This window comes from Acomys minous (genome assembly GCF_964271855.1).
Source record: "Acomys minous genome assembly, chromosome: 4".
NCBI lineage: Eukaryota > Metazoa > Chordata > Mammalia > Rodentia > Muridae > Acomys > Acomys minous.
The window spans coordinates 127,058,223-127,080,749 of record NC_140486.1 but is presented as its reverse complement, the minus strand read 5'-3'; the positions used below and the strand labels follow the sequence as shown (position 1 = coordinate 127,080,749).

At 44.5% G+C, this 22,527-nt stretch overlaps 1 protein-coding gene across 8 annotated transcripts in view; it reads right to left on the bottom strand.

Annotated features, from left to right (window-relative positions):
* PPP4R1 (protein phosphatase 4 regulatory subunit 1) overlaps positions 1-22,527 on the bottom strand; it is a 60,947-nt gene that overhangs the window by 34,978 nt on the left and 3,442 nt on the right. For 2 of the 8 annotated variants that reach the window (XM_084778149.1, XM_084778147.1), the window contains exons 3-4: positions 5,119-5,254; positions 4,334-4,440 (exon numbers count right to left, since the gene is read on the bottom strand). In XM_084778149.1, the coding sequence (XP_084634275.1) occupies positions 4,334-4,440; positions 5,119-5,177 (166 nt within the window). In that variant the 5' untranslated portion in view covers positions 5,178-5,254. Of the gene's footprint in view, positions 1-4,040; positions 4,253-4,333; positions 4,441-5,118; positions 5,255-11,083; positions 11,228-22,527 lie in introns of those variants that run through there. The other 6 variants (XM_084778151.1, XM_084778148.1, XM_084778152.1 and 3 more) reach the window with 5 other exon arrangements.

Genomic DNA, 22,527 nt, shown 5'->3' with positions numbered 1-22,527 from the left:
AGTTATAAGGACCAGTGGCTCTGCCTCTCAATAGCATCTATAAAAGATTATAACTAGACTTTACGTTATATAATCATCATTACAGGCAACAGGCATCACATCAGTTAAAAGGGACAACACCACGAATTCAGCATGACACCAGTCTACTTGCTAACAACTGCACACCATGGTGACATACAGCTCATCACAGCTGGAGCAAGTACAGAACGCCTGGGGACTCAGTAAGTGAACTCAGTCCCCAAGGGGCGTGGAAATGAGTCCTTGGCAGCAAAAAGACTAAAACAGAACAGAAGGATTGGCATGCCAAGACTTCAACAACCAGAGACGTGTGAGCCACTTCAAACATTGTGCTTCACAGACTACAGCAGAGGACACAACCAAGAAAGAACTAGGCAAGGAAAGCCAGACGGCATGGAAACAGACCCAGAAGCCCTGGAGCAGAGAGGTTCATTAACAGCACCAAAAAGCTCTGACTGATCAGGTGGCAGGCAGACTTTCACAGCAGGCACTTTCCTGAGACAGATTATGAGAACGCTCAAGGAAAATAAAAAGACTGAAAGATACAAATAGTGCAAAGCCGTGGAGGCCTGTCATCGCCGTCGTAGCCACACGGCCGCCATCCTCAGGCCCCTCCTCCCCCACTGTTCAAAAGCTCCACGTTCTCAACATGCTGAAAATGTCCACTCGGCCAGGGGTGTGGCTCAGCGAGACTGCTTGCCTCGCATCCAGCACAACCCGGGCTAACTGCTCAGCACTGCATAAAACTAAACATGGCTGAGCATGGTGCGCACGCCTGTAATCCCAGCACTCAGGAGGCAGAGGCAGGTGGATCGCTGTGAGTTCGAGGCCAGCCTGGTCTACAAAGTGAGTCCAGGACAGCCAAAGCTACACAAAGAGACCCTGTCTGGAAAAACAAAACAACAAGCAAGAACACTAGCCGTGGCAGAACAGGCCTGCAACCCTCGCGCCTGGGACTGAAGTCAGGAGGACCAGAAGTTCATAACAGTTTTTAAAGCTGTGTGGTTATTATTTATTTTTCAAGATCAAGACTCTCAGTTACATAGCAAGTTCAAGGCCAGTTGGGCTACATGAATCCTACCTCAAATACACACAGGAATACAACCTGTATAGAGGAAAAACAATATTCCAGAACTTAATGGTTGAAATTTCCTGATAGACATGAACCCTCAAATTCTAGAAAACTGGCAAATTTGAGTAGACTCCATCTGCACCTAAACACAGCACAATAAAACCAGAGCTCAGCGTGGAAAAGGCTTTAAAGAGCAAGACACGGAAGGAAGGAACAAAGATAAATGCAGCCAAGCTGATCTCCCCACAGGGACGTTCCGAATGGCTACCCCAGCCTCTCAGACGCCAAGGTCAGACCTGCACAACCAGGGAGCAGGGACACCGGAGCCTTCCCCACTCTCCCAGCTCAAGTCACTTCATAATGGTCTGTAGCTCTTCAATCTTTCTCAAATGACTCATCTTTGTAACAATCTGTATGACTTCTCAATTATTTCCGGTCACCATGATTCTCATCAAGTCAGCTCATACCGCTAACTGTTACAATCCAGAGAGCTACAGCTCACACCGCTAACTGTTATAATCCAGAGAGCCACAGTTCATAACGCTAACACTAACAGTGGCTAGCCCTCTTTTTTCTAACTACATGACAACCCCACCCCACACAGCTGTGACCAAAGCTGCCACCTGCAACTCTTCTGGCTTCTAAGCTTTTCATTTCCTCACAAGTGTGCTCTTTCCTCTCTGTACTTTGACAACCTAACAAATCCAATACAACTGCTGCATGACTAAGTAACTCAAACAAAAAATTATAGCTTATTAAATGGCCTAAAGCCACTTCCAAATATGCAAACACAAGAAGAGTGACACAAAAAAGACACACTAGTACACTTGAAAGTCTTTTCACTCTGGAAAAATTTTAGGTTTGTATCTTAAAACTTTTAGGCTAATAAATGAACTGCTTGTTAAAAGACTAGTTCAGCCAGTGGGTGAGGATGGGGGTAGGGTGAGAGCAGCGCAGGCCTTTAATCCCAGCACTCCGGAGGCAGAGGCAGGCAGATCTCTGTGAGTTTGAGGCTAGTCTAGTCTACAAAGAGAGCTCAAGGACAGTCAAGACTATTACACAGAGAAATCTTGTCTCAAAAACCAAAAAAAACCCAAAAACTAGTTCTTTTGAGAAGACAAAGAGTTCGTGAGAAATTAAAAACATTTTAATAAATAGACTTAAAGAAAAAAGAGATTTCAACCTTTATTTTTGGATTATTTGTAAATTTAAGTATAATATGTGTTTAAAGCCTGCTATTGGGGCTGGGGAGATGGCTCAGTGGGTAAGTGCTTGCAGAGCAGGCAGATCAGAGCTCCAAACAGCAGCACTCATATGGAAGTGGCTATGACCCTGCAGCCCAGGGAGTCACACAGATCCTGGGACCTGCTGGACTGTCATCATAGCCAAACAGCAAGCTCCAGATCCAGTGAGAAACCCTGTCCCCAGGGAAGTAAGGCAGTCACATAGTAGGAGACCTGATGCCATCCTCTGGCCTCTGTGTGCATGTACACGTACATATCACATACACAACTTACCTTAAAATGCCATATTTTATACTGTTTGTTTTACCACAAAAAAGATACATCTTTAAAAAAAAAAACACATCATTGTCTAATTTTCAAATCAACTTCGCCCCTACCTCTCCTGACAGGGTCTAATTCTATAACCCAGCCGAACTGGAACTTAGCATGCAGCCCGGGATGGCCTTAAATTGGAGCAGCCCTGCCCTGGTCTTCTAAGAGCTAAGATGACCAACATGAACTGCCATGGCAGGCTCACCTTTACCTCCCGTCACCCACCACCCCACCCCCAGACAGGGTTTCTCTTGTAGTCCTGGCTGTCCTGGACTCACTTTGTAGACCAGGCTAGCCTCAAACTCAGAGATCCACCAGCCTCTGCCTCCTGAGTGCTGGGATTAAAGGCTTGCGCCACCTCGCCTGGCGCTTACCTCTTAAGAAAACTCTCCTTTGTTTTAACAATAAGCCAACTTTCATTTTACAGGCATGATGGCATAGCCCTTTAATCCCAGCATTTGGGAAGGCAGAGGCAGGCAGAATGCTGTGAGTTCAAAGCCAGCCTGGTCTACAAAGAGAATCCAGGACAACCAAGGCTACACAGAGAAACCCTGAACTCAGAACCCCCAGAACTCAGGAGATAGAGGCAGGTGGATCTCTGTGAGTTCAAGGCCAACTTGGTCTGTTTTTTGTTTTGTTTTGTTTTGTTTTGTTTTTTGAGACAAGTTTCTCTGTGTAGCCTTGGCTGTCCTGGACTTGATTTGTAGACCAGGCTGGCCTCGAACTCACAGCGATCCCGATCCGCCTGCCTCTGCCTCCCGAGTGCTGGGATTAAAGGTGTGCGCCACCATGCCCAGCCCAACTTGGTCTATTTTATAAAGAGTTCCAAGACAGCCAAGGCTATAAGGAGAGACTGTCTCAAAACAAAAACAAACTTTTTTTTTCATGTAAATCAGAAAGTATTATTTTCCTAAAACCATAAAGCCCTTTCCACCTCTTTTAATTTATTCTAAGTTACTTAAAAATTGTTAATGATGGAGCTGGAGAGATGGCTCAGAGGTTAAGAACACTAATTGCTCTTACAAAGGTTCCAAAGTTCAATTCCCAGCAACGACATGGTGGCTCACAACCATCTACAATGAGATCTGCTGCCCTCTTCTGGCGAGCAGATAGAATACTCACATGTAAAATAAATACATCTTTAAAAAAAAACTGTTAATGACCCTAAGATATTAACATAAATGGTAAGACATAATTTCTTAGGTTCATTTTGATGAGAAATTCCCAAAAGTAAGTAACGGAGCATATTATAAACTGTTTGGATTTTTTCCTTTATGACTAATGGGTCTAGTAATTTCTTTAGGATAGCTTTGAACACAAGCTCTTGCCAGCGTGCTGGGGTTAGAAGTAGGGCCATCTGTCAAGCTCTTAGAAAACTTAAAGAAATCTCTTACCACAGTGTTTTCCAGTAGGTTTAGAAATACAAATTTAGGGCTGGAGAGATGGCTCAGCGGTTAAGGGCACTGACTGCTCTTCGAGAGGTCCTGAGTTCAATTCCCAGCAACCACATGGTGGCTCATAACCATCTATAATGTGATCTGATGCCCTCTTCTGGCCTGCAGATGTACATGCAGGCAGAGCATTGTATACACAATAATAAATAAATCTTAAAAAAAAAAAAAAAAGAAATACAAATTTAGTAAAAGAGCCTTTCTAGAAACAATAAATGTATTTTGTAAACATATACCTGAGTCATCAGCTAATCTGCTAATTCTTTCCAAAACAGCAATACAATCTCTTTCATCATCGCAGACTTCCCTCAGAGTATCCAGCAAACTCCTGGCCACCATTTGTCTACAAAGGAAAAAAATCAGATGGTGTTCAGTGCTGTCAGTGCTTGTTATTTTAAATACAGAATCCTTATGTTTCATAAAGACAATTTTTCTTGTTGCAAATTACATACTAAAAACTTGTAGTTTTCTAAGAAGCAAAAGTTGGTAATGAACTTACTGATACGATTATTACCATTTTCTAAGTCTTTATCCAAATAATTGGTGAAATTTCTAGTCACTGAATTTCAACTTCAGTTTTCCTCTTATCGTGACAGTGGTAAAATGTATTCATCTTCATTATGTTAATGCTATATTTACTAGCATGAGTTTTATTATTTCAACTCAAAAAAAATTAAATGAAGACGAGATTCCAAAAAATCTGATGCAGAGACCTCGACCTCAGTAACAGTCAGAAAGGATTCTAGCTCTCGGTCACTGATGTGCCCTGACACACACGAAGTTTGTCACATCACTGGTAGAACAACAATATACTCCCCAATAAGCAATTAAATGAATAACCAAATTAGCCTAACAACTAAAAAAAAAGCAACGAATGGAAGACCATGTACAATACAGGTCAGGCCAGAAACAGGGACACTGATTTTACCTGATACCTCCTCTGGGGGGATAATTTTATATCCCCAATTAGATTAGGAACCCCCTTCTTCCTCTTTCATGTAAATGAAGAGAACACACATACCTGTTAAATACGTTCTCACTTGCAGCATACTTGTCCAGCCTGCCCAGTGGTGTCAACATTTCATCTTGTGAGACGAAGTCCAGGGCTGAAGGTATAATAATCACATCAGACTCTGAGCTGTAGTCATCCACACCAACTAGCAGAGACATCAGAAATACTCCTTAGAACACTCTGAAACACAAGGGGGCCCTTGCCTGCTCAAGCAGTGCATGCTTCTGGAGCGGTGCGAAGAGTTACAGGAACTACTTTACAGTCAGGCCGGTGCTAGCAAGGAATAGTCTCCAACCACAGTGTTTATGGCCTCTAGCTGCACACAGTGGCCGCAGAAACTCAGTTTAAAGGCACACAGTAACTGGCTAGTTTTTAGGTGGCAGTGGTGGTGCATACCTTTAAGGCCAGCACTCAGGAGGCAAAGGCAGGCAGATCTCTATGATTTCAAGACCAGCCTGGTCTACAGAGTGAGCTCCAGGGCAGCCAAGGCTACACAGAAAAACTTTATCTCGAAAAATAAAAACAACAAAAGAAGAAATTACGTGTTTAGCCTGTGTGGTGGCTCCCAGCACTTGAGAGGCAGAGGCAAATGCAGACAAAGCTCTGTGAGTTCAAGGCCAGGCTCATCTAAATAATGAGTACCAGAACAAACAGGGTTACAGGTTGAAACCCTGCTCAAAAAACAAAAACAAAGTTCATGCTCATCAAGAGCACTAACAGCTTGTGAAAAAATACACAGAAAGGCAAACTCTGACTCAGTTCTATAATAAATAAACTGAAGCTGAAAGTATCTGACTTCACTTACTAGAAAAGAACTAAAAACTATAATTAGTATTTATAGTCATTAAACAAATAAATATTAAATGCTCTTGTGTCAACTACTAGGCTTATGTAGGGGAAAACACTCATGAAAATACTTATATGTCTTCTGAGAGTTAACACTGTATTCAGAAAAGTCTATGTTAAAACAATCACTGTGGTCCACACATGTCCACACCTCAAGGCAGATTTGCTGCAGCTGTGGGAGGGGGCGACTGAGCGTAGGTGAAAGCTAAAAGGCTGATTTCAAGGATGCTAAGCAAAGGGCCTCTAGGCAGGACTCAAAGGTGACTCAAAAGACTGAGGAGGTAAAGGGAAGTGTAGAGACGTGAACACTTTTCAGAACTGCAACTGTAGAGCAATCAACTGAATCAGACAGTAACTGGGCAAAGTGAGTGGTTTTGCTGTTGTCTGAGCCAGGGTGTTCGAGTTAAGTTAGGCGTGCCAACGTGACACAAGCTAGTGTTACTCGGGAAGAGGGAAGTCAGCTGAGGAGCTGCAGCCAAGTCTGTGAGGCACCATGGTGGGCGGGGCTGCCTTGGGCCAGGTGGAAAGAAGCTGAGCCCGGTCCTGAGACTAACCTGCAAGGTTTCTCCCTCTGCTCCTGCCGTGAGTTCCTCACCGGCAACTGTGATCAGGACAGTAAGCTAAATAAACCCTTCGGTCATGAGTGAGTGAGTGAGTGAGTGAGTGAGTGAATGCTTTTGGTTAGGGTGTTTATCACAGAAATAGCAAACTAGCACACAGGATCTTACTATGTAGCCCTGGCTGGCCTGAAACTCACAGAAATCCACTCACCTCTACCTCCTGAGTGCTGGGATTAAAGAACTATGTCCATCAAGAATATTTATACATTTTGTACTCTATTTGCTTTAATTTTGTTTCTAAGAGTTCAAAGAAGCTGGGTATGGTGAAGCACACATGTAACCCCAACACTCAGAAAGCCTGGCGTGGGGGCGCACACCTTTAATCCCAGCACTCAGGAAGTGGAGGCAGGCAGATCTCTGTGAATTCGAGGCCAGCCTGGTCTACAAAGCGAGTCCAGGACAGCCAAGGCTACACAGAGAAACCCTGTCTCGGAAAAAGCAAAAAGAGAGCTGAGGCAGGAGATTACAATGAGTTTGAGGTCTACTAACAACCAGCAGGCCACCTAGGGATACACAGGAAGATCCTGTCATGATGAAGGAAAATGGAGGGGAAAATTAAAAGGAGGAAGTAGGGCTAGAAAGATGGCTCAGTGGGTAAGAGTGATGGATGCTGCTCCACAGGACCCAGGTGTAATTCCCAGCACCAATGTGGCAACTCACAACCCTTTGAACTTAAGTCCCAGAGGATCTGCGCCCTCTTCTGGCCATTGTCATACCAGACATGCGATACACAGATACATCTGCAGGCAGAACATAAGACACATAAAAAAAGAAGAGGAGGAAGAAGAGGAGGAGAGAAGAGAACACTGCTACATATGAAGGGAACAATCAACATTTAAGTAGAGGTTAAAGCTCTGGACAGAGAAATGGCCCAAGCTGACCGGCGTGAGGAGCCTGGTGCAAAGGCAGCTGCCTAAGGTCTAACAGGCTTCAGGACAGCCCAAAGCCCTAAGAACTCTCAAAGTGTCTGTAGACAGGGCCTCACCTGGTACTCCAACAGAGCGCAGGTTAGCCTGAAACTCATGCAATCCCCCTGTCTCAGCCTCCCAAGCATGGGCATCTACCTCAGGTCAAAGCATTTTTCCCTACTCTTAGTTTCCAGCACTTCTGGCCCTCGCTCTGGCTGCTGGCCTTCTCTCATCAGTGCCCATCACCGCCTCTCCACACATATATAGTTATAAAACGACTCCCAGATGCTACATGAGTAAGACGAAAAAATGACTTCCCAACCACATCTCTAATGCTATTGGCCTTAAAAGATTTTTTAAATGCCTTAATAGAGTAAGTAACATGGGCCTACCCTGTAAAGCTGGCTAAACAGGCAATATTTCCATGGTGTACCATCCAAGAGACTATACAAGATAACACAGCTACTTCTATTTTAACTTGTTAGAGTAAAAAAAATGTTTCTTTTAAAAAAATACAAATAAGTCATGGTGGCACAAACCCGTAATCCTGGCACTCTGGGAGGCAGAGGCAGGAGGATCTCTTTGAGTTTGAGGCCAGCCTGGTCAACAAAGCAAGTCCTGAACAGCCAAGGCTACACAGAGAAACCCTGTCTTGAAAAACCAAAAGAGGAGCCGGGCGTGGTGGCGCACACCTTTAATCCCAGCACTCGGGAGGCAGAGGCAGGCGGATCACTGTGAGTTCGAGGCCAGCCTGGTCTACAAAGTAAATGCAGGACAGCCAAGGCTACACAGAGAGACCCTGTGTGGAAAAACAAACAAACAAAACAAAAATTAAAAAAAAGAAAAGAAAAACCAAAAAAGGAAGGAGGAGGAGGAAGAGGAGGAAGAGGAAAGGTGGTTGCGCACACCTTTAAATCCAGCACTTGGGAAGGAGAGGCATGCAGACCTCTGCCAGTTCAAGGCCAGCCCTGGTCTACACCTACTGAGTTCCAGGATAGCCAGGTCTACTCAAAGAAACCCAGTCTCAAAAAAATATAACGAAACAAACAAACAAACAAAAAAGGAATAAAGCTCTTAAACATGCTCTCCCACTTCTAAGAAAGACGGTATCAATGACCAAATGTATCCTCATAAACTGAGTGGCTAGCAGGGTGTGGTGGCGTAGGCCTTTAATCCCAACACTTGGGAGGCAGAGGCAGGTGGATCTTTGTGAGTTCAAGGCCAGCCTGGTTTACAAAGAAAGTTCAAGAACAGCCAGGGCTATTACACAGAGAAACTCTGTCACAGGGAAAAACAACAAAACAAAAAACTGAGTGGCTAGCCAAACAAGTGAAATTGCCACAGCTGACTGCCTGCCAGGGCTCTACACCAGGCAGATTGGAGCTGAGAATCCGGGGAGGCCAATGCTATGAAAATCTGCAGGGCTCAAAATCCTGAGAGGAGAAGGCTTTGGAGAGTTGGTCCCCTTCCACTTTGGTTTCTGAAACAGGGCTTCTCCATGTTTTAGACTGACCCCAAACTCACAATTCTTCTGCCTCAGGCCTGAAGTGCGAGGGTTCTAGGTCACATCTCCACACATCCATCTGAGAAGGCCCCGGAGCCTACAGGGGACACTGGAACTACATACAGGTAAGAGCCTGGGGAACTAACTACTTGAGATCAGGTGACAGACTCCCTGTGGTTAAAAAAAAAAAAAGTCCTTGTATCCATTCTACAGTGAAAGTCACCTCTACAGTACATAGGGTGACAGCACAGCGCCTCAGGTTAGCGGGAGAAGGAACGCTTGACAGTGGGAGTTTTCCCTAACAGAGCTTCACAGGTAAGCTCCCCAGGCAGGCTACTCAGGGAACTAATTTCGGCTCCAGGGTCAGAGTCCCAGTGTACGTAACTGGCTACAGAAACACCTGGCATGCAACAAGAGTAAAACCGTCAACGTCTAGTATACAGCAACAAAGCCAACAGATAGGGAAAAATCAGGAAAGCAAACAAACCATGAAGAGAAAAAACTCAACAGCAGCAACAGACAGACTCACAACTAACAAAGACAGCAGCCTTACTACACAAGGACAGAAACCATCCACCAACCCTGTGAAAAGCCACACGCGCTGGGCGCGCAGGCGGAGCACAGGAAACCCTGACAGGCCCAGGGAGGAAAGGGATATGAATACTCAAAACTCTGACTTCCTAGTGCTGTGGAAAAAACGTGAATAAAACACATGAGATCAGATCAACAGATAACACACAAGAAATGAATAAGGGACTTGAAGAAATAACATTAAAAAGTGAAACAGAAAACAGGCATAGCAGAATATAGAGTATCTATCATCTGACCATAAGAAAATATCAGGCATTCTAATATGCATATATTTTAAGTCTCCAAAGAAGAAAGGGGAATATAGGAATATCTGAAGAAATAATGAGCCCCAGAAAATCCAAGTGACTCTATGAATCCCATTAGCAAAAACCATAAAAAAAATACACCTATCTTTAATATGATGAAACTGCTTAATACTAGTCAGTCTTTTAAATTAGAAATGATTCGTTTTACATATAAAACGGAATAGTAATGCATAAAGACAGAAGAGCAACAGCCTTAAGTCCTGACAGAGATGGGAGGCGGGCTGGAAAAATGACTCCATGTTTAAAAGCACTTGCTCTCACAGAAAACTCTCTTCTAACTGCGGGTCCAGGGAATCTGGCGCCCTCTGCTGGACTCTACCAGGACGCACGAATGGGGTGCACACCATACGTTTTGACAAAACACTTATACCCATAAATTAAACTTTTTTAAAAAGAAAGGAAACAAGACCAGCCTGCCATTCCATACCCAACAGCCAAAGGCTGGTGACAGCACCCAGACATTCGGTAGAGTAAATAATAAAGCGCTGTAAGCAAAAGGATGAGAATCTACATCTACACAAAGGAAGATGAGCATCAGAAATGGCGAATAAGTACACAAAGGCATTAGCTTTGAAATGTAAGACAAAAATATGTACAGTAAAACAAGTAATACAGCAGGTCCTGCACACTCCATCACCTTTCTTTTCTCTCCCTTCATTTGGGTTATTTATGTACTTTATTATGTAATCATTTTTTTAATTTTAAAAATTATGGTTGCTTTCAAGTTTATAATTCAGATGTTTTAATTACAGCTGTGACTTTGACTTCACTGACTTCTCAAACCATACAGCAGTTTGTAGCAGTGTACTTTAGGCAGAAAAAGAGCCAGAGAGGACATGTAAACCCACCTATATTATAATTAGGAACAAACTGTAAGTGGCTTAAATAATAAGTCCACTAAAAGACAGAGATTTCAAACCGGGTTTAAAAAACAACACTAATGCTGGACGGTGGTGGCGCACGCCTTTAATCCCGGCATTCACGAGGCAACAGCAGATGGATCTCTGAGTTCAAGGCTAGCCTGGTCTACAAAGCGAGTCCAGGACAGCCAGGGCTATTACACAGAGAAACCCTGTCTCAAAATGCGGCCCCCTGCCAAAAACCAAACCAAACCAAAACCAACAACACTAAACCATACACTAATAATTACTTAGTGCAGAAAACTTTTACAGAATTTCTAACCTATAATTCACAAAATACCTTATTCATTATGAACTAACAAGCTGTAAAAGCCACTGGACCCTCAGGCATCATCAGTCTTGTCCTTCATAGTGTAAGGCTGCTGAGCTAGCACGATCTTGTCAGGCACCTTTACGTAGGCTCTAGAATTCTATGACTATGACCAAACTGTTTCATCAGCATCTCACAGCTGGGCATGGTGGTGCACACTTTTAATCCCAGCACTCAGGAACCAGAGGCAGGTGGATCCCTGTGAGTTCGAGGCCAGCTTGGTCTACAAAGTGAGTCCAGGATAGCCAAGGCTAAAGACAGAGAAATCCTGTCTCAAAAAACAAAACCAACCAACCAACCAAACGAACAAAAATATCAGCATCTCACATGTGTTCGTCTTAAAGATAACATGATTCTGGTTCATAAGAGGTAGGGGACAGCAAGGGAGACCCTGATAGTAGCTACTGTTAAACATCACTGGGTTTAAGACCAGTGTGGAGGTTTCTCTAAAACGCAGACTTCTAGATCATATACTCAGGTATTGATTGTGCTATTCTGAGTGGGGCATCTGTTTTTGATAAATACCCTCACTAATTTAACTGTAGACATACAGTTAAACAACCATATCTGAAAAACACTCTTGTTTTTTTTGAGACAGGGTCTCTCTGTGTTGCCTTGGCTGTCCTGGACTTGCTTTGTAGACCAGACTGGCCTTGAACTCACAGCCATCCGCCTGCCTCTGCCTCCCGAGTGCTGGGATTAAAGGCGTGCACTCGGCTGGAAAACATTCTTAAGAGGATAACAAAACCACATCTTTTCTTATCTTTCTGTCATCCTCCATCAATCACGGGCCATGACACTTCCATACGAAAAGGAAGCTTCGCTCTGCCAGACAGTAGCAGGCTCACTTCCACCCTAGTATTGCTTCCCCAGAGAGGAATCACTCTGGCTTGAGGCATCTCCCCACCCCCACTTTTCAAACAGGTTCTTTCCTATGAGCCCAGGCTGGCCTACCCTCAGTCTCCTGCTCCAGCACTCTGAGGACTGGGACTCAAGCACGCTGTCACCACACCTGCTCTTCCACCCACCCTTGCCTGGTGGTCATGTGACTACAGATCTCATCTTAAGGAGGCCACAGCCCTCTGCCTACAGGTGACCAATCACCACAGGCTAAGGCCTTATCCAGCACACACTGCCAACACCTGCCGCAGGTTACAGTGAGAAACTTGGAGATGATCAGTAAAGCCAGGCATGGTAGTGCACGCCTTCAATCCCAGCACTTGGAAGACAGAGGTAAGCAGATCTCTGAATTCAAGACTAGCTGTCCACAACACAGCAGAGCTACAGAGAAACCTCGTGTGTGTATGTTATACCGTAAGTAATACATACATATAAAAATCTCGCTAAAAATGTTTAAAACCTATCACTACTGCTTGGGAAAAAATCCTGCACCATATGTACCCTGAAGGATGGCACTGCTAATAGTATCTTTAAATAAAACAGCATCAGGTTTTATAGGAAAATGCAAAGGTAGGGTTTGCTACAAAGTTTCTACAGTTTACTGAAGTAGCACATTAACTGTACGGTTAAACTTTAATATTTGTTTACTTATGACGTGTATGAGGTGTGTGTGTGTGGATGTGGATGCATGTGCTGTGGCAGGCGTGTGACAGGCAGAGGACAACTGCCAGCAGTCAGTGGGTTCTGGATGCACCCGGGCTGTCGGGCGAGCACCTTTACCACTAAGCCCTCTCTGCCCACTTGTCTGCAGTGCTGGAGGCTGGATTTAAGGCCTCAATCGCACGCACAAGGCAAGCACCAAGCTATTCCCAGCCTAGGACATTAGCTTTAAACAGATGGTAACACAAGTTAAAGATCAAAATTACAATTCTGGGAATAATCTTTAAAACATACAAAAAGGTATAACCAGAGAAAAACAGAGGAATAAAACCGGAACATAAACCTAGATATGGAATAAGCCAAAAGTAAACAGAAAAATACCAGCCTTGTATCTAACCGATGAACTACCAGGAAACAGACGGCTTCAGCTAAAGGAGAGAGTGCCAGCCTAGGGCAGCACTCAGCCACTGGCTGCTGAGCAGATCCTTTCTTTTCTTTTTTCTTTTCTGAGATGTCGTCTCACTGTATAAGCCATTCGGGCCTCAAATTTACTATGGACAGCCTTGCTGATCCCAGCACGTGGGAGGCGGAGGTGGAGGCCCTGAGTTTGAGGCCAGCCTGGGCTACCAGTCGGAGTCACGTCCATCTTAAAGCCCATTGGAAACTGCTGTCCAGTGTAAGTAAAACTAAGCAAATACATTCTGCTAACTCTGGATCACAAGAGAAATACAAGGTTTTACTTTAAAGCTCAGGAGAAGTAACAAAGCAAAGGAGTAACAATATTTCTCTGAAGACAACAGAGTACTTCTCTGTATAAAAACACAATTACAAAACCCACCCTCACAGCCAGTATAAACATCACCTTCCATGCTACTCCCACCTCCACGCACTTAAAAAGAAACCCAAAGTACTTGAAAACACCCCAAATTTCTGCTTTTTAAAAGAAAGTAAATGTTTAAAAACTAGAAAGTAAAGCTGGGTACAGTGGGGGACTCAGGAGGCAGAGGCAGGTAGATCTATGTTGAGTTCGAGGCCAGCCTGGTCTACAAAGAGTCTAGGACAGGCAAGGCTACACAGAGAAATCCTGTCTTGAAAAAGAAAAAAAGTAGGAAAAAAAAGTAGAAATCCTAAACCAGCTCCCATGTTCTGCTACTTATGAACTGTCTAGTTCAACTCGACCAATTATTTAATTTAATTAGAGTAGATGTTATCATTTACAAAGTAGTTGTTTGTACTTTTCTTTTTTTTTTTTTTGAGACAAGGTCTAGGTATGTGAAGAAGAACTCAGGGTTAGGGTTTACCATATAGCCCATGTGGCGCAACTGTGCCTTGAACTTGCAATGATCCTCCTGCCTCTGCCTCAATGATGCTGGGAATACAGGTGTGCACCACTACACTGAGCTCAAGACTTCAAGGCACACAGCAATGATGTCGTCTATAAAGTATCTGACAGAGCCCATAAATTAGGACCTCCGCAGCTAGGCGAGGTGGCGCGTGCCTATCATCCCAGAACTCGGAAGCACAGCAGCTGGATATCTGAGTGTAGCCCTAGCTGTCCTGCAAGCTCTCTTTGTAGAGCAGGCTGTCCTCAAACACAGAGCCCTGCCTGCCTCTGCCTCCGCAATGCTGCGATTACAGGCGTGCACCAACATGCCCGGCTCACTTTCCATTTTTACCACAGAATTTTGTCCTAGTATGTTTTTATGCTTGAGATTTTCTTTCTTTGTAACAAAGAGAGACCTGAATGTGGAGATGGCTCAGTGAGTGCTTGCCAAGGTCAGATCCCGAGACCACACAGAAGCCAGTGCAGTGGCAGTCATCTGTGGCGGGTGCTGCGGGAGGAGCCTAGGATGCTCAGCTAGTCAGTCAACAGCCAGCCCCAGACACAGTGGGCACCTCACCTCAGACACACACTCTCTCTCTACACACACACACACACACACACACACACACACACACACTCTCTCTCTCTCTCTCTCTCTCTCTCTCTCTCTTTCTCTCCCCCCATACACACACACAAATGTGTATTTTCTTCAATTGTTCGACTCAAAACATTTTAGTTTTCATTGTTGTTCTTAGTACTGTTGACCATCTAGAATATACCAGAAATGATAATACTTAGTATATAAATTTTCATTGAAAAGGCCTCAGTTTTTGTCAACTGACACAAAGTAGAGTCAGCTAAGCAGAGGGTGCTCTAAGCAGAGCACACTGGTCTCTCTGACAGGGGTGCAACACTTTATTAGCAGTTGCTTACATCTGAAGACCAGAAGGCAGTATTCAGAACACAGAACCTGGGCTGCAGAGAGGAGTCAGCAGTAAAGATTAACTCTTTTCTCATCCAGAGACCCAAATTCAGGTGCCAGCGGCCACATGAGGGGCAGGACGGCCATCTGTAAGTCCTATCACAGGAGGAAGGGGAGTGTTGTGGAAAGCTGTCCTCCAGACAGGACGTGGCCACGCCACTCACCGCTCATGGCACAAGACTGGGCCTGTCAACATTCGGTTAGGAGGAAAGCAGCTCACAAGGCCACACCCTTCCCTGAGAACTTTATAGGCAGCTAACAGTTGCTAGGAGGCGAGGGACTCCACAGAACCTCAACACCTAAGAAGCCACTGGGGCGGCTGTGGGTGTGCACGCATGTGCTTCTTCTAAAGTGGCTTGGCCGCTGGGTGGTGGCGCACACCTTTAACCCCAGCACTCAGAAGGCAGAGGCAAGCAGATCACTGTGAGTTCGAGGCCAGCCCGGTCTACAAAGTGAGTCCAGGACAGCCAAGGCTACACAGAGAAACCCTGTCTTGTGTGGGGGGGAGGCAACAGGTGAAAGGAGAGGGGTGACGGGAAAATGGGGCACAGCAACATACACTAGAGACATGTGTGGTGGCTGTTCTTGGTAACCAGCTTGACTAAATCTGGAATTAACTGACTCCAAGCAGCTGCGTACACGTGTGAAGGATTTTTCTTAATCAAATCATTTGAGTGGGAAGATCCACCCTTGCTGCTGGCAGCAGAGATGAAAACACAGGAGGAAACTCCCTCTCTGCCTACTCCTACTCTCACCGGCCAGTCCACTCCTCTACTGCCAACAGAACTTCTTTTCTTGGACTCCAGGACTGAAGAGCAGTGGAGACACCCAGCCTCACAGAGTGAGCAGCTTTTCCATTCTTAGCCGTGGCACTGGAAGACAGCCATTGCTGGAGTAGCTGGATCACAGCCTGCAGGCCACTCTAACAAACGCCATTCTCTTTCTCCTGTCTGGTCCTCTAGGGAACCCTGACTAATGAACTAAGAAGAGCTGGGCAGTGGCACACGTGGGTAACCCCAGCATTCGGGGAGACAGAGACAGGCCAGTCTCTGTAAGTCTGAGGGAGGCCAGCCTGGTCTACAAAGGAGTCGGGACAGGCAGGGCTACATTGAGAAACCCTGTCTCAAAAACAACAACAACAAAATCAAAAATAAGTGGGGCTACATTATATCTTAAATAAACAGGGAGGACAAGCTCCCTGTAGAGCAGAGTGCCAGCCAGCTCGTGTGACTGACTCGGGCCACTGTGAGAACACCAACACTGCACAGGGACTCACGCGTCTCCCTCCACCACGACGTGAGGAACCCGCACCTGTCTCACAGCGCTGAAGCCCAGCAGCATACTTCAGCAGAAGGCAGAGGCTGCAGTGCCAAGGAACAGCATTGCCACACCACTGTCCTCCAAAAGGCAAAAATTAGCTAGAATGCAGTCAAAAGGAAACAAACAACCCTTCTAAAATGCCAGCGTGGTGGCTACATGCCTGTAAATCTGGAACTCGAACCAGAAGCTGGAAGACTGGGAGTTGAGGTCAACCTCTGCTACTTTACACTGCATAAGAAACGCTATCTACAGCAAAATATTATGGTAAGCTAACCTGAGGAAGAAAGCACATGCAGCATGACGGGGTAAGTGCAGAGAAGACAGAAGCATGCCAAGGAGTACAATGTGTGGCCTTCAGCTCCTGTAAAGGGCGGGCAGTATTGGACAAGCAGTGCCGCCATGTCAGTATGGAGCGCACGCGCACTCACACACCCTACAGTTTTCAGAGTGAAGTGACTGTATCCTGCAGAGAATGACTTTGCTCTTAGGACATAAGGGCTAATGGTAACAATTTACTCTCGGAAGGCTCACTGCAGAAATTAAGATGAACACATACTCTGTATTTTGTCTGTATCTGTATATTATGTAGAAGGCCGAGCCAACAGGAAGAATGTTAATAATGGAGTTTCAATCCAGAAAGTCATTCTATTTGTGGTTCTTTTGTGTGAGAGGGAAGACTTAAAACTGGTAAGTTTAATTTTAAGATAAGTCATATGAAACAGATTAGGATTTTGGCTTTACTTAGCTTGCTCAGAAAGGTAGAGGTCCACATCAGTAGACTATCAAAGGGTATGTGAGGACAGCAAAGGCCGCTATGGCTGGGACTCAGCTATGGGTAAAAATAAAAATGTGTCTGACCTTGGATTTTTACAAAGGGAGTCAGTAAACTACTGCCAGCAAGCAGTAAATAAAATTTTATTGGGAAACATCTATGCTGTGCATTTATACAGGCACTTTTACTACTTACGGCAGATCTGGGCAGCTCCAAAGTAGCCATGCTAACAAAGCCTCTGCTGACGCTCTCTGATCCCTTATAGAACTTTCCAATGACTAGCTTAGTAATGCAGCAAAAACATAATTAAGTCACTCCTGGGGGACAAATACTAATTTTATCTATTATTAAATTTATAATACTAATAATACTAAGATTGTATCTATTTTTGAGATACTCTATTATGTAAGTCTGGCTGTCCCAGAACTTATGTTGAACCAGGCTGGCCTGAAACTCAGAGAGCTCCACCTGCCTCTGTGTAGGACTAAAGGTGTGCCACCATCAAGATTGGTGTGTATGAGCATAGGCAGGCAGGCATGCTGGATAAAACCAGCACCTTGCACATGATGGGCAAGTGTTCTACCACTGATCTACCACCCCAGCCCAAATACTAACTTTACTTGTCTGTTTTTTGTTTTTTGAGACAGGGTTTCTCTGTGTAGTCTTTGTAGACCAAGCTGGCCTCAAACTCACAGCAATTCGCCTGCCTCTGCCTCCAGAGTGCTGATTGAAGGCGTGCACCACCACACCCAGCTGTGATTCAATTCTTATATGTAGCCTCAGACAACAGAAGTTTGAGTGTGTACTCTGCAATAACGTGCAGGTGTCCCCCAGAATATATTCAAGTTCCCAAGCGCTAAGTCGCTGGGTCTTTAGGGACAGTTTGATGAGTAATAACTGACACACCGCCCTATAGCACAGCTCACAGGGGAGCTAGAGGAAAATGGCTTCTGAAATTTGAGTTTTTAAAGGTGTTTTTCACGCTTATCATGTTTTGTGTGTGTTTGCACATGTAAGTCTGGAGGCCAACTTGTGGGAAATGGTGCTCGCCTTCTAAAAAGTGGGTCCTGGGGACTGACTCAGGACACCAGGCCGTTACCCACCGCCTCTTCATACCAGACCGTATTTGTGGGTTTTGAGACAAAGTCGAGGTCTAGAATTTGCTGTTGTGTCACCTAGAGTGGCCTAGAACTCATTGCCTTCAGTACTAGCCCACCAGCACACCTGTGAGGCAAAGGAAACCTACCTCACAGGGCCTTCCGTGAGCAGACCTGGCGTACTTGACTGCAGTACATGGGAGGGCAGCTAGCTTCTATACTGATGAACACGCACACTTTTCGGTCATTATTCCCTAAATGACACACGCCGACAACTATCTACTAGGCATCATTAGAGATGTAAAGATGACTCATAGCATGCATCCACTACGGCACAGATGCCATCTGGTGAAGGACTCCCTCATACCTAAGCAAGCAGTGTTTGGTGCAGGGTTCTGGCCCTGACCCTGGCTCTGTAAATAAGTGAGTGGAAGATGAGCTACAAGCCCATGCTTTCTCACAGGGCTGCCAGGCAGGACTCAGGCTGTGACTCTCCACTGCTCTCCCTCAGAGAGAAGACATTTTCCTTACAGTCTCATTAACCCAGTTACTCTGTCAGCAAGCCCTTTCCTCACGGGGAGTTTAAATAAAAAATGTGAACAAGCCCAGGTCCAAATTACTGTCAATTCCGAGAAAATCAAGTGTTAAACAAAGGAGTCATTTCTACCAAAACAAACGGTATATAAGTATAAAAATGATCTACATTGAAATGTGTCTGGGAACACAAAGGCCCAGCTTAGCATGCAGTGTGAAGACCAGTTCACACAGGTGCTGCCTGCTTCCTTTCCCTTCCCTCAGGAGCACACGCCTCAGAAGGGCGTGTGAAACCTAAAGTTGAGTGAAGGGAACATGGTAACTCATCTGCTTTTGTGTATGTTTACATTTTCATCCTAAAATGTTTTTAAATCAACAAATCATATTGAAAATCTGAGAATAAGCAATTTTAATGTGTGACAAAATCCAACGCTTATCCTAGTCCCCAAAAACGTTTCCCTGAACTTTCAGCCTGATACAGGGCACCATCCTTGGTGAGCATGATAAACAACAAAATTCAAAACGCCTCCTCTTCCAAATATGCTGGAGGACAATGACAACACAGAGCCGAGTTGATACTGAAACACAGGTGGGAACCACATGTCTGAAAAAGGACCTATATCTATAACATATAATGACTCCTCAAAGCTTAATAAGAAAATCCAGCAAAAAGATGGGCAAAAGATGTGAACAGACAAAGGTGGCAGCTTACAAACAAGTAAGAAAGTACAGGAACTTGATGGAGACAGTCAAGGCTTGAGTCCCAGGCGTGGCATAACAGCTTAGGAAGACCCAGGGCTCTCTTCCTACGCACAGAACACTTAAGCCTCCTATGCCTCCCTATGCCGCCTGATAAATGCTGAGAACCAAGCTGCTCTGTAACTGCAGGGAGCAAAGGAGCTAACAACAAGATGAATTTGGAGGGTGCGCCTAAGGTGACCCCACTCATCAACTGCCCACCTTTACAGTCTTTAATACACTCTTTACATACAGTCTTTACATCTCCAAGGCAGAATCCCCAAAAGTATGCCACGAACTCTTTTACTTAACATATTGAATTAGAATTATTCTTAGACACAAGGCAAAAGTCAATTTTAGGGAATAGCAAAAATGATTTACCAAAGAATGAGAAAAATATTTTTACTTCAAAATACAAGATAGATTATTAAGATACAACAGTTCAATAAGCAAATATAAATTCAATGCTTTGAAAAGAGACAAAAGGGCTGGAGAGATGGCTCAGTGGGTAAGAGCACTGGCTGCTGCTCTTCCAGAGGTCCTGAGGCTCCCAGCAACCACATGGTGCCTCACAACCATCTATAATGAGATCTAATGCCCTCTTCTGGCCTGCAGGTGAACATGGAGGCAGAGTACTGTATACATAATAAATAAATAAATAAATCTTAAAAAAAAAAAATAGGAAAGGAAAGAGACTAAAGGACCAAAATGAATGAGCAACCAAACAAATACGGCAGGCTTCAGAATTTTACTTTAAAAGGCCTATTTGTCTTTCATTGGAAATAACAAAAAATTTAGTTCTCAGTGGGTATGGGGGGGGCACACAACTATAAACCTAAGCATAGGATAGGACTCCTCTTCTGTTTTTTGTTTGCTTTTTTTCGAGACAGGGTTTCTCTGTGACAGGGTTCCTCTGTGTCCTGGACTCACTTTGTAGACCAGGCTGGCCTAGAACTCACAGCGAACTGCCTGCCTTTGCCTCCTGAGTGCTAGGAATAAAGGTGTGCGCCACCATGCCCGGCAAGAAGAAATATTTTCAAAAGGACAGCTGACACAGAGAAATTGTCTCCAAAACCCAAAATAAATAAATAAATAAATAAATAAATAAATAAATAAAAATAAGCCATGCATGGTGCTGCACACCTTTAATCCCAGCACTTGGGAAGCAGAGGCAGGCAGATCTCTGTGAGTTCGAGGCCAGCCTGGTCTACAAAGTGAGTCCAGGACAGCCATGACTACACAGAGAAAACCCTGTCTTGAAAAACCAGAAAAAGAAAAATCTGAGGAATGGCACAATGCACACCCAGCTCCAAAAGCTCAAGCATCATGTCTTGTCACTGTTAAAACAGGAGTGATCATCCCAGCATCCTAGACTAACTGTCAAAAGAGCTTCAGGCATGGAGTTTGGCAAACTGTCTACACAGCTATTTAGTGCTACAAAATCTAACTCACAGTATTTACTTTATGTGCATGTGTGTTTTGCTCGCACGTATGTCTGCACACTACCCCTAACTCACAGTATTTACTTTATGTGCATGTGTGTTTTGCTCACACGTATGTCTGCACACTACCCCTAACTCACAGTATTTACTTTATGTGCATGTGTGTTTTGCTCACACGTATGTCTGCACACTACCCCTAACTCACAGTATTTACTTTATGTGCATGTGTGTTTTGCTCGCACGTATGTCTGCACACTACCCCTAACTCACAGTATTTACTTTATGTGCATGTGTGTTTTGCTCACACGTATGTCTGCACACTACCCTGCCTGGTGGCCATGGAGCCCTGAAGGGCTTAGAGTCCCTGGAACTGGAGTTACAACAGGTTGTGAGTCACCAAGTGGGTGCTGGGAATTGAACCTGGGTCCTCTGGAAGAGCAGGATGCATCAAGTTCCACATGAACTTAGGCAGCTCCACGAGTATGGATGGACCTCAGCATCAGAGGACCACAGCGCGACAGGAGGAATGGCTGTCTCTGAGCTACAGAAAACCACCAAGCTTAGCCACTCTTAAAGTAAAATCTACAACGTGTTACTCTAATAAGTTTACATTTACTCCAACTCCCACGGTGCATTTCTATGCACATTAACAATTTTTACTGTATGTGTAAGTAAGTCCTAGCTCAGCCATTCCAGAAACTCGGCAACATCGAATTGTACCTTTGGAAAACTTACCATAAAATGATGAAGCATTTTTCTAAAAATCTATTATTTATGGATTAATTCCATTATTCAAGATAATCATAAACATTAAGGAGGGTTTTTACTGACATCTGCTGAGACATCTGTTCAAATGGAGTCACTAGTTTGTCTTCACTTTGATTTTTGTTTTGTTTTGTTTTGTTTGAGACAGTTTCTCTATATATCCTTGGCTGTCCTGGACTCACTTTGTAGACTGGGTTGGCTTCAAACTCAGTGATCCACCTGCCTCTGCCTCCCGAGTGCTGGGATTAAAGGCGTGCACCACCACCGCCTGGCATTTCACTTTGAAATTTAAAATGTTTTGCACAGTACTGAAATTTTTCTTTTTTTGTTTGTTTGTTTTTCAAGACAGGGTTTCACTGTATAGCCTTTGCTTTCATGGACTCCTTTTGTAGACCAGGCTGGCCTGGAACTCATAGCAATCTGCCTGCCTCTGCCTTCAAGCATAAAAACGTTTTATTGTATTATTTCTCTAAAATACTTTCTAATAATGACTATTTACTTTGTGAATTCTTCATATACAATACAATATGTACATCTTCAGTTATTATGGCTGAAAACATTTTCTCCAAAGATACCAGCCTAATCCATCTTTAATCTCTCTCTCCCACTCTAAAGTTCTCTAAAGACTTCGAGACTTGAAATGAATTATAAAACCGTGTAATACCCTCTTCAAGATCCGGCTCCTCCGGTGCCCCCCTGTCTCCATGGGCGCAGAGGATTCCCCTCCCTTCCAACACAGCCCAGGCCATGTGTCTAGGAAAAACAACCAAGATTCTGGGGCCTGACCAGAAAAATCATTTTCTCCCTATCACAACGGCACCAACGAGGTGCAGGGAGGACTCACTCAGGCGGGTGCCCCCCATAAAAAAGAAATTCACAC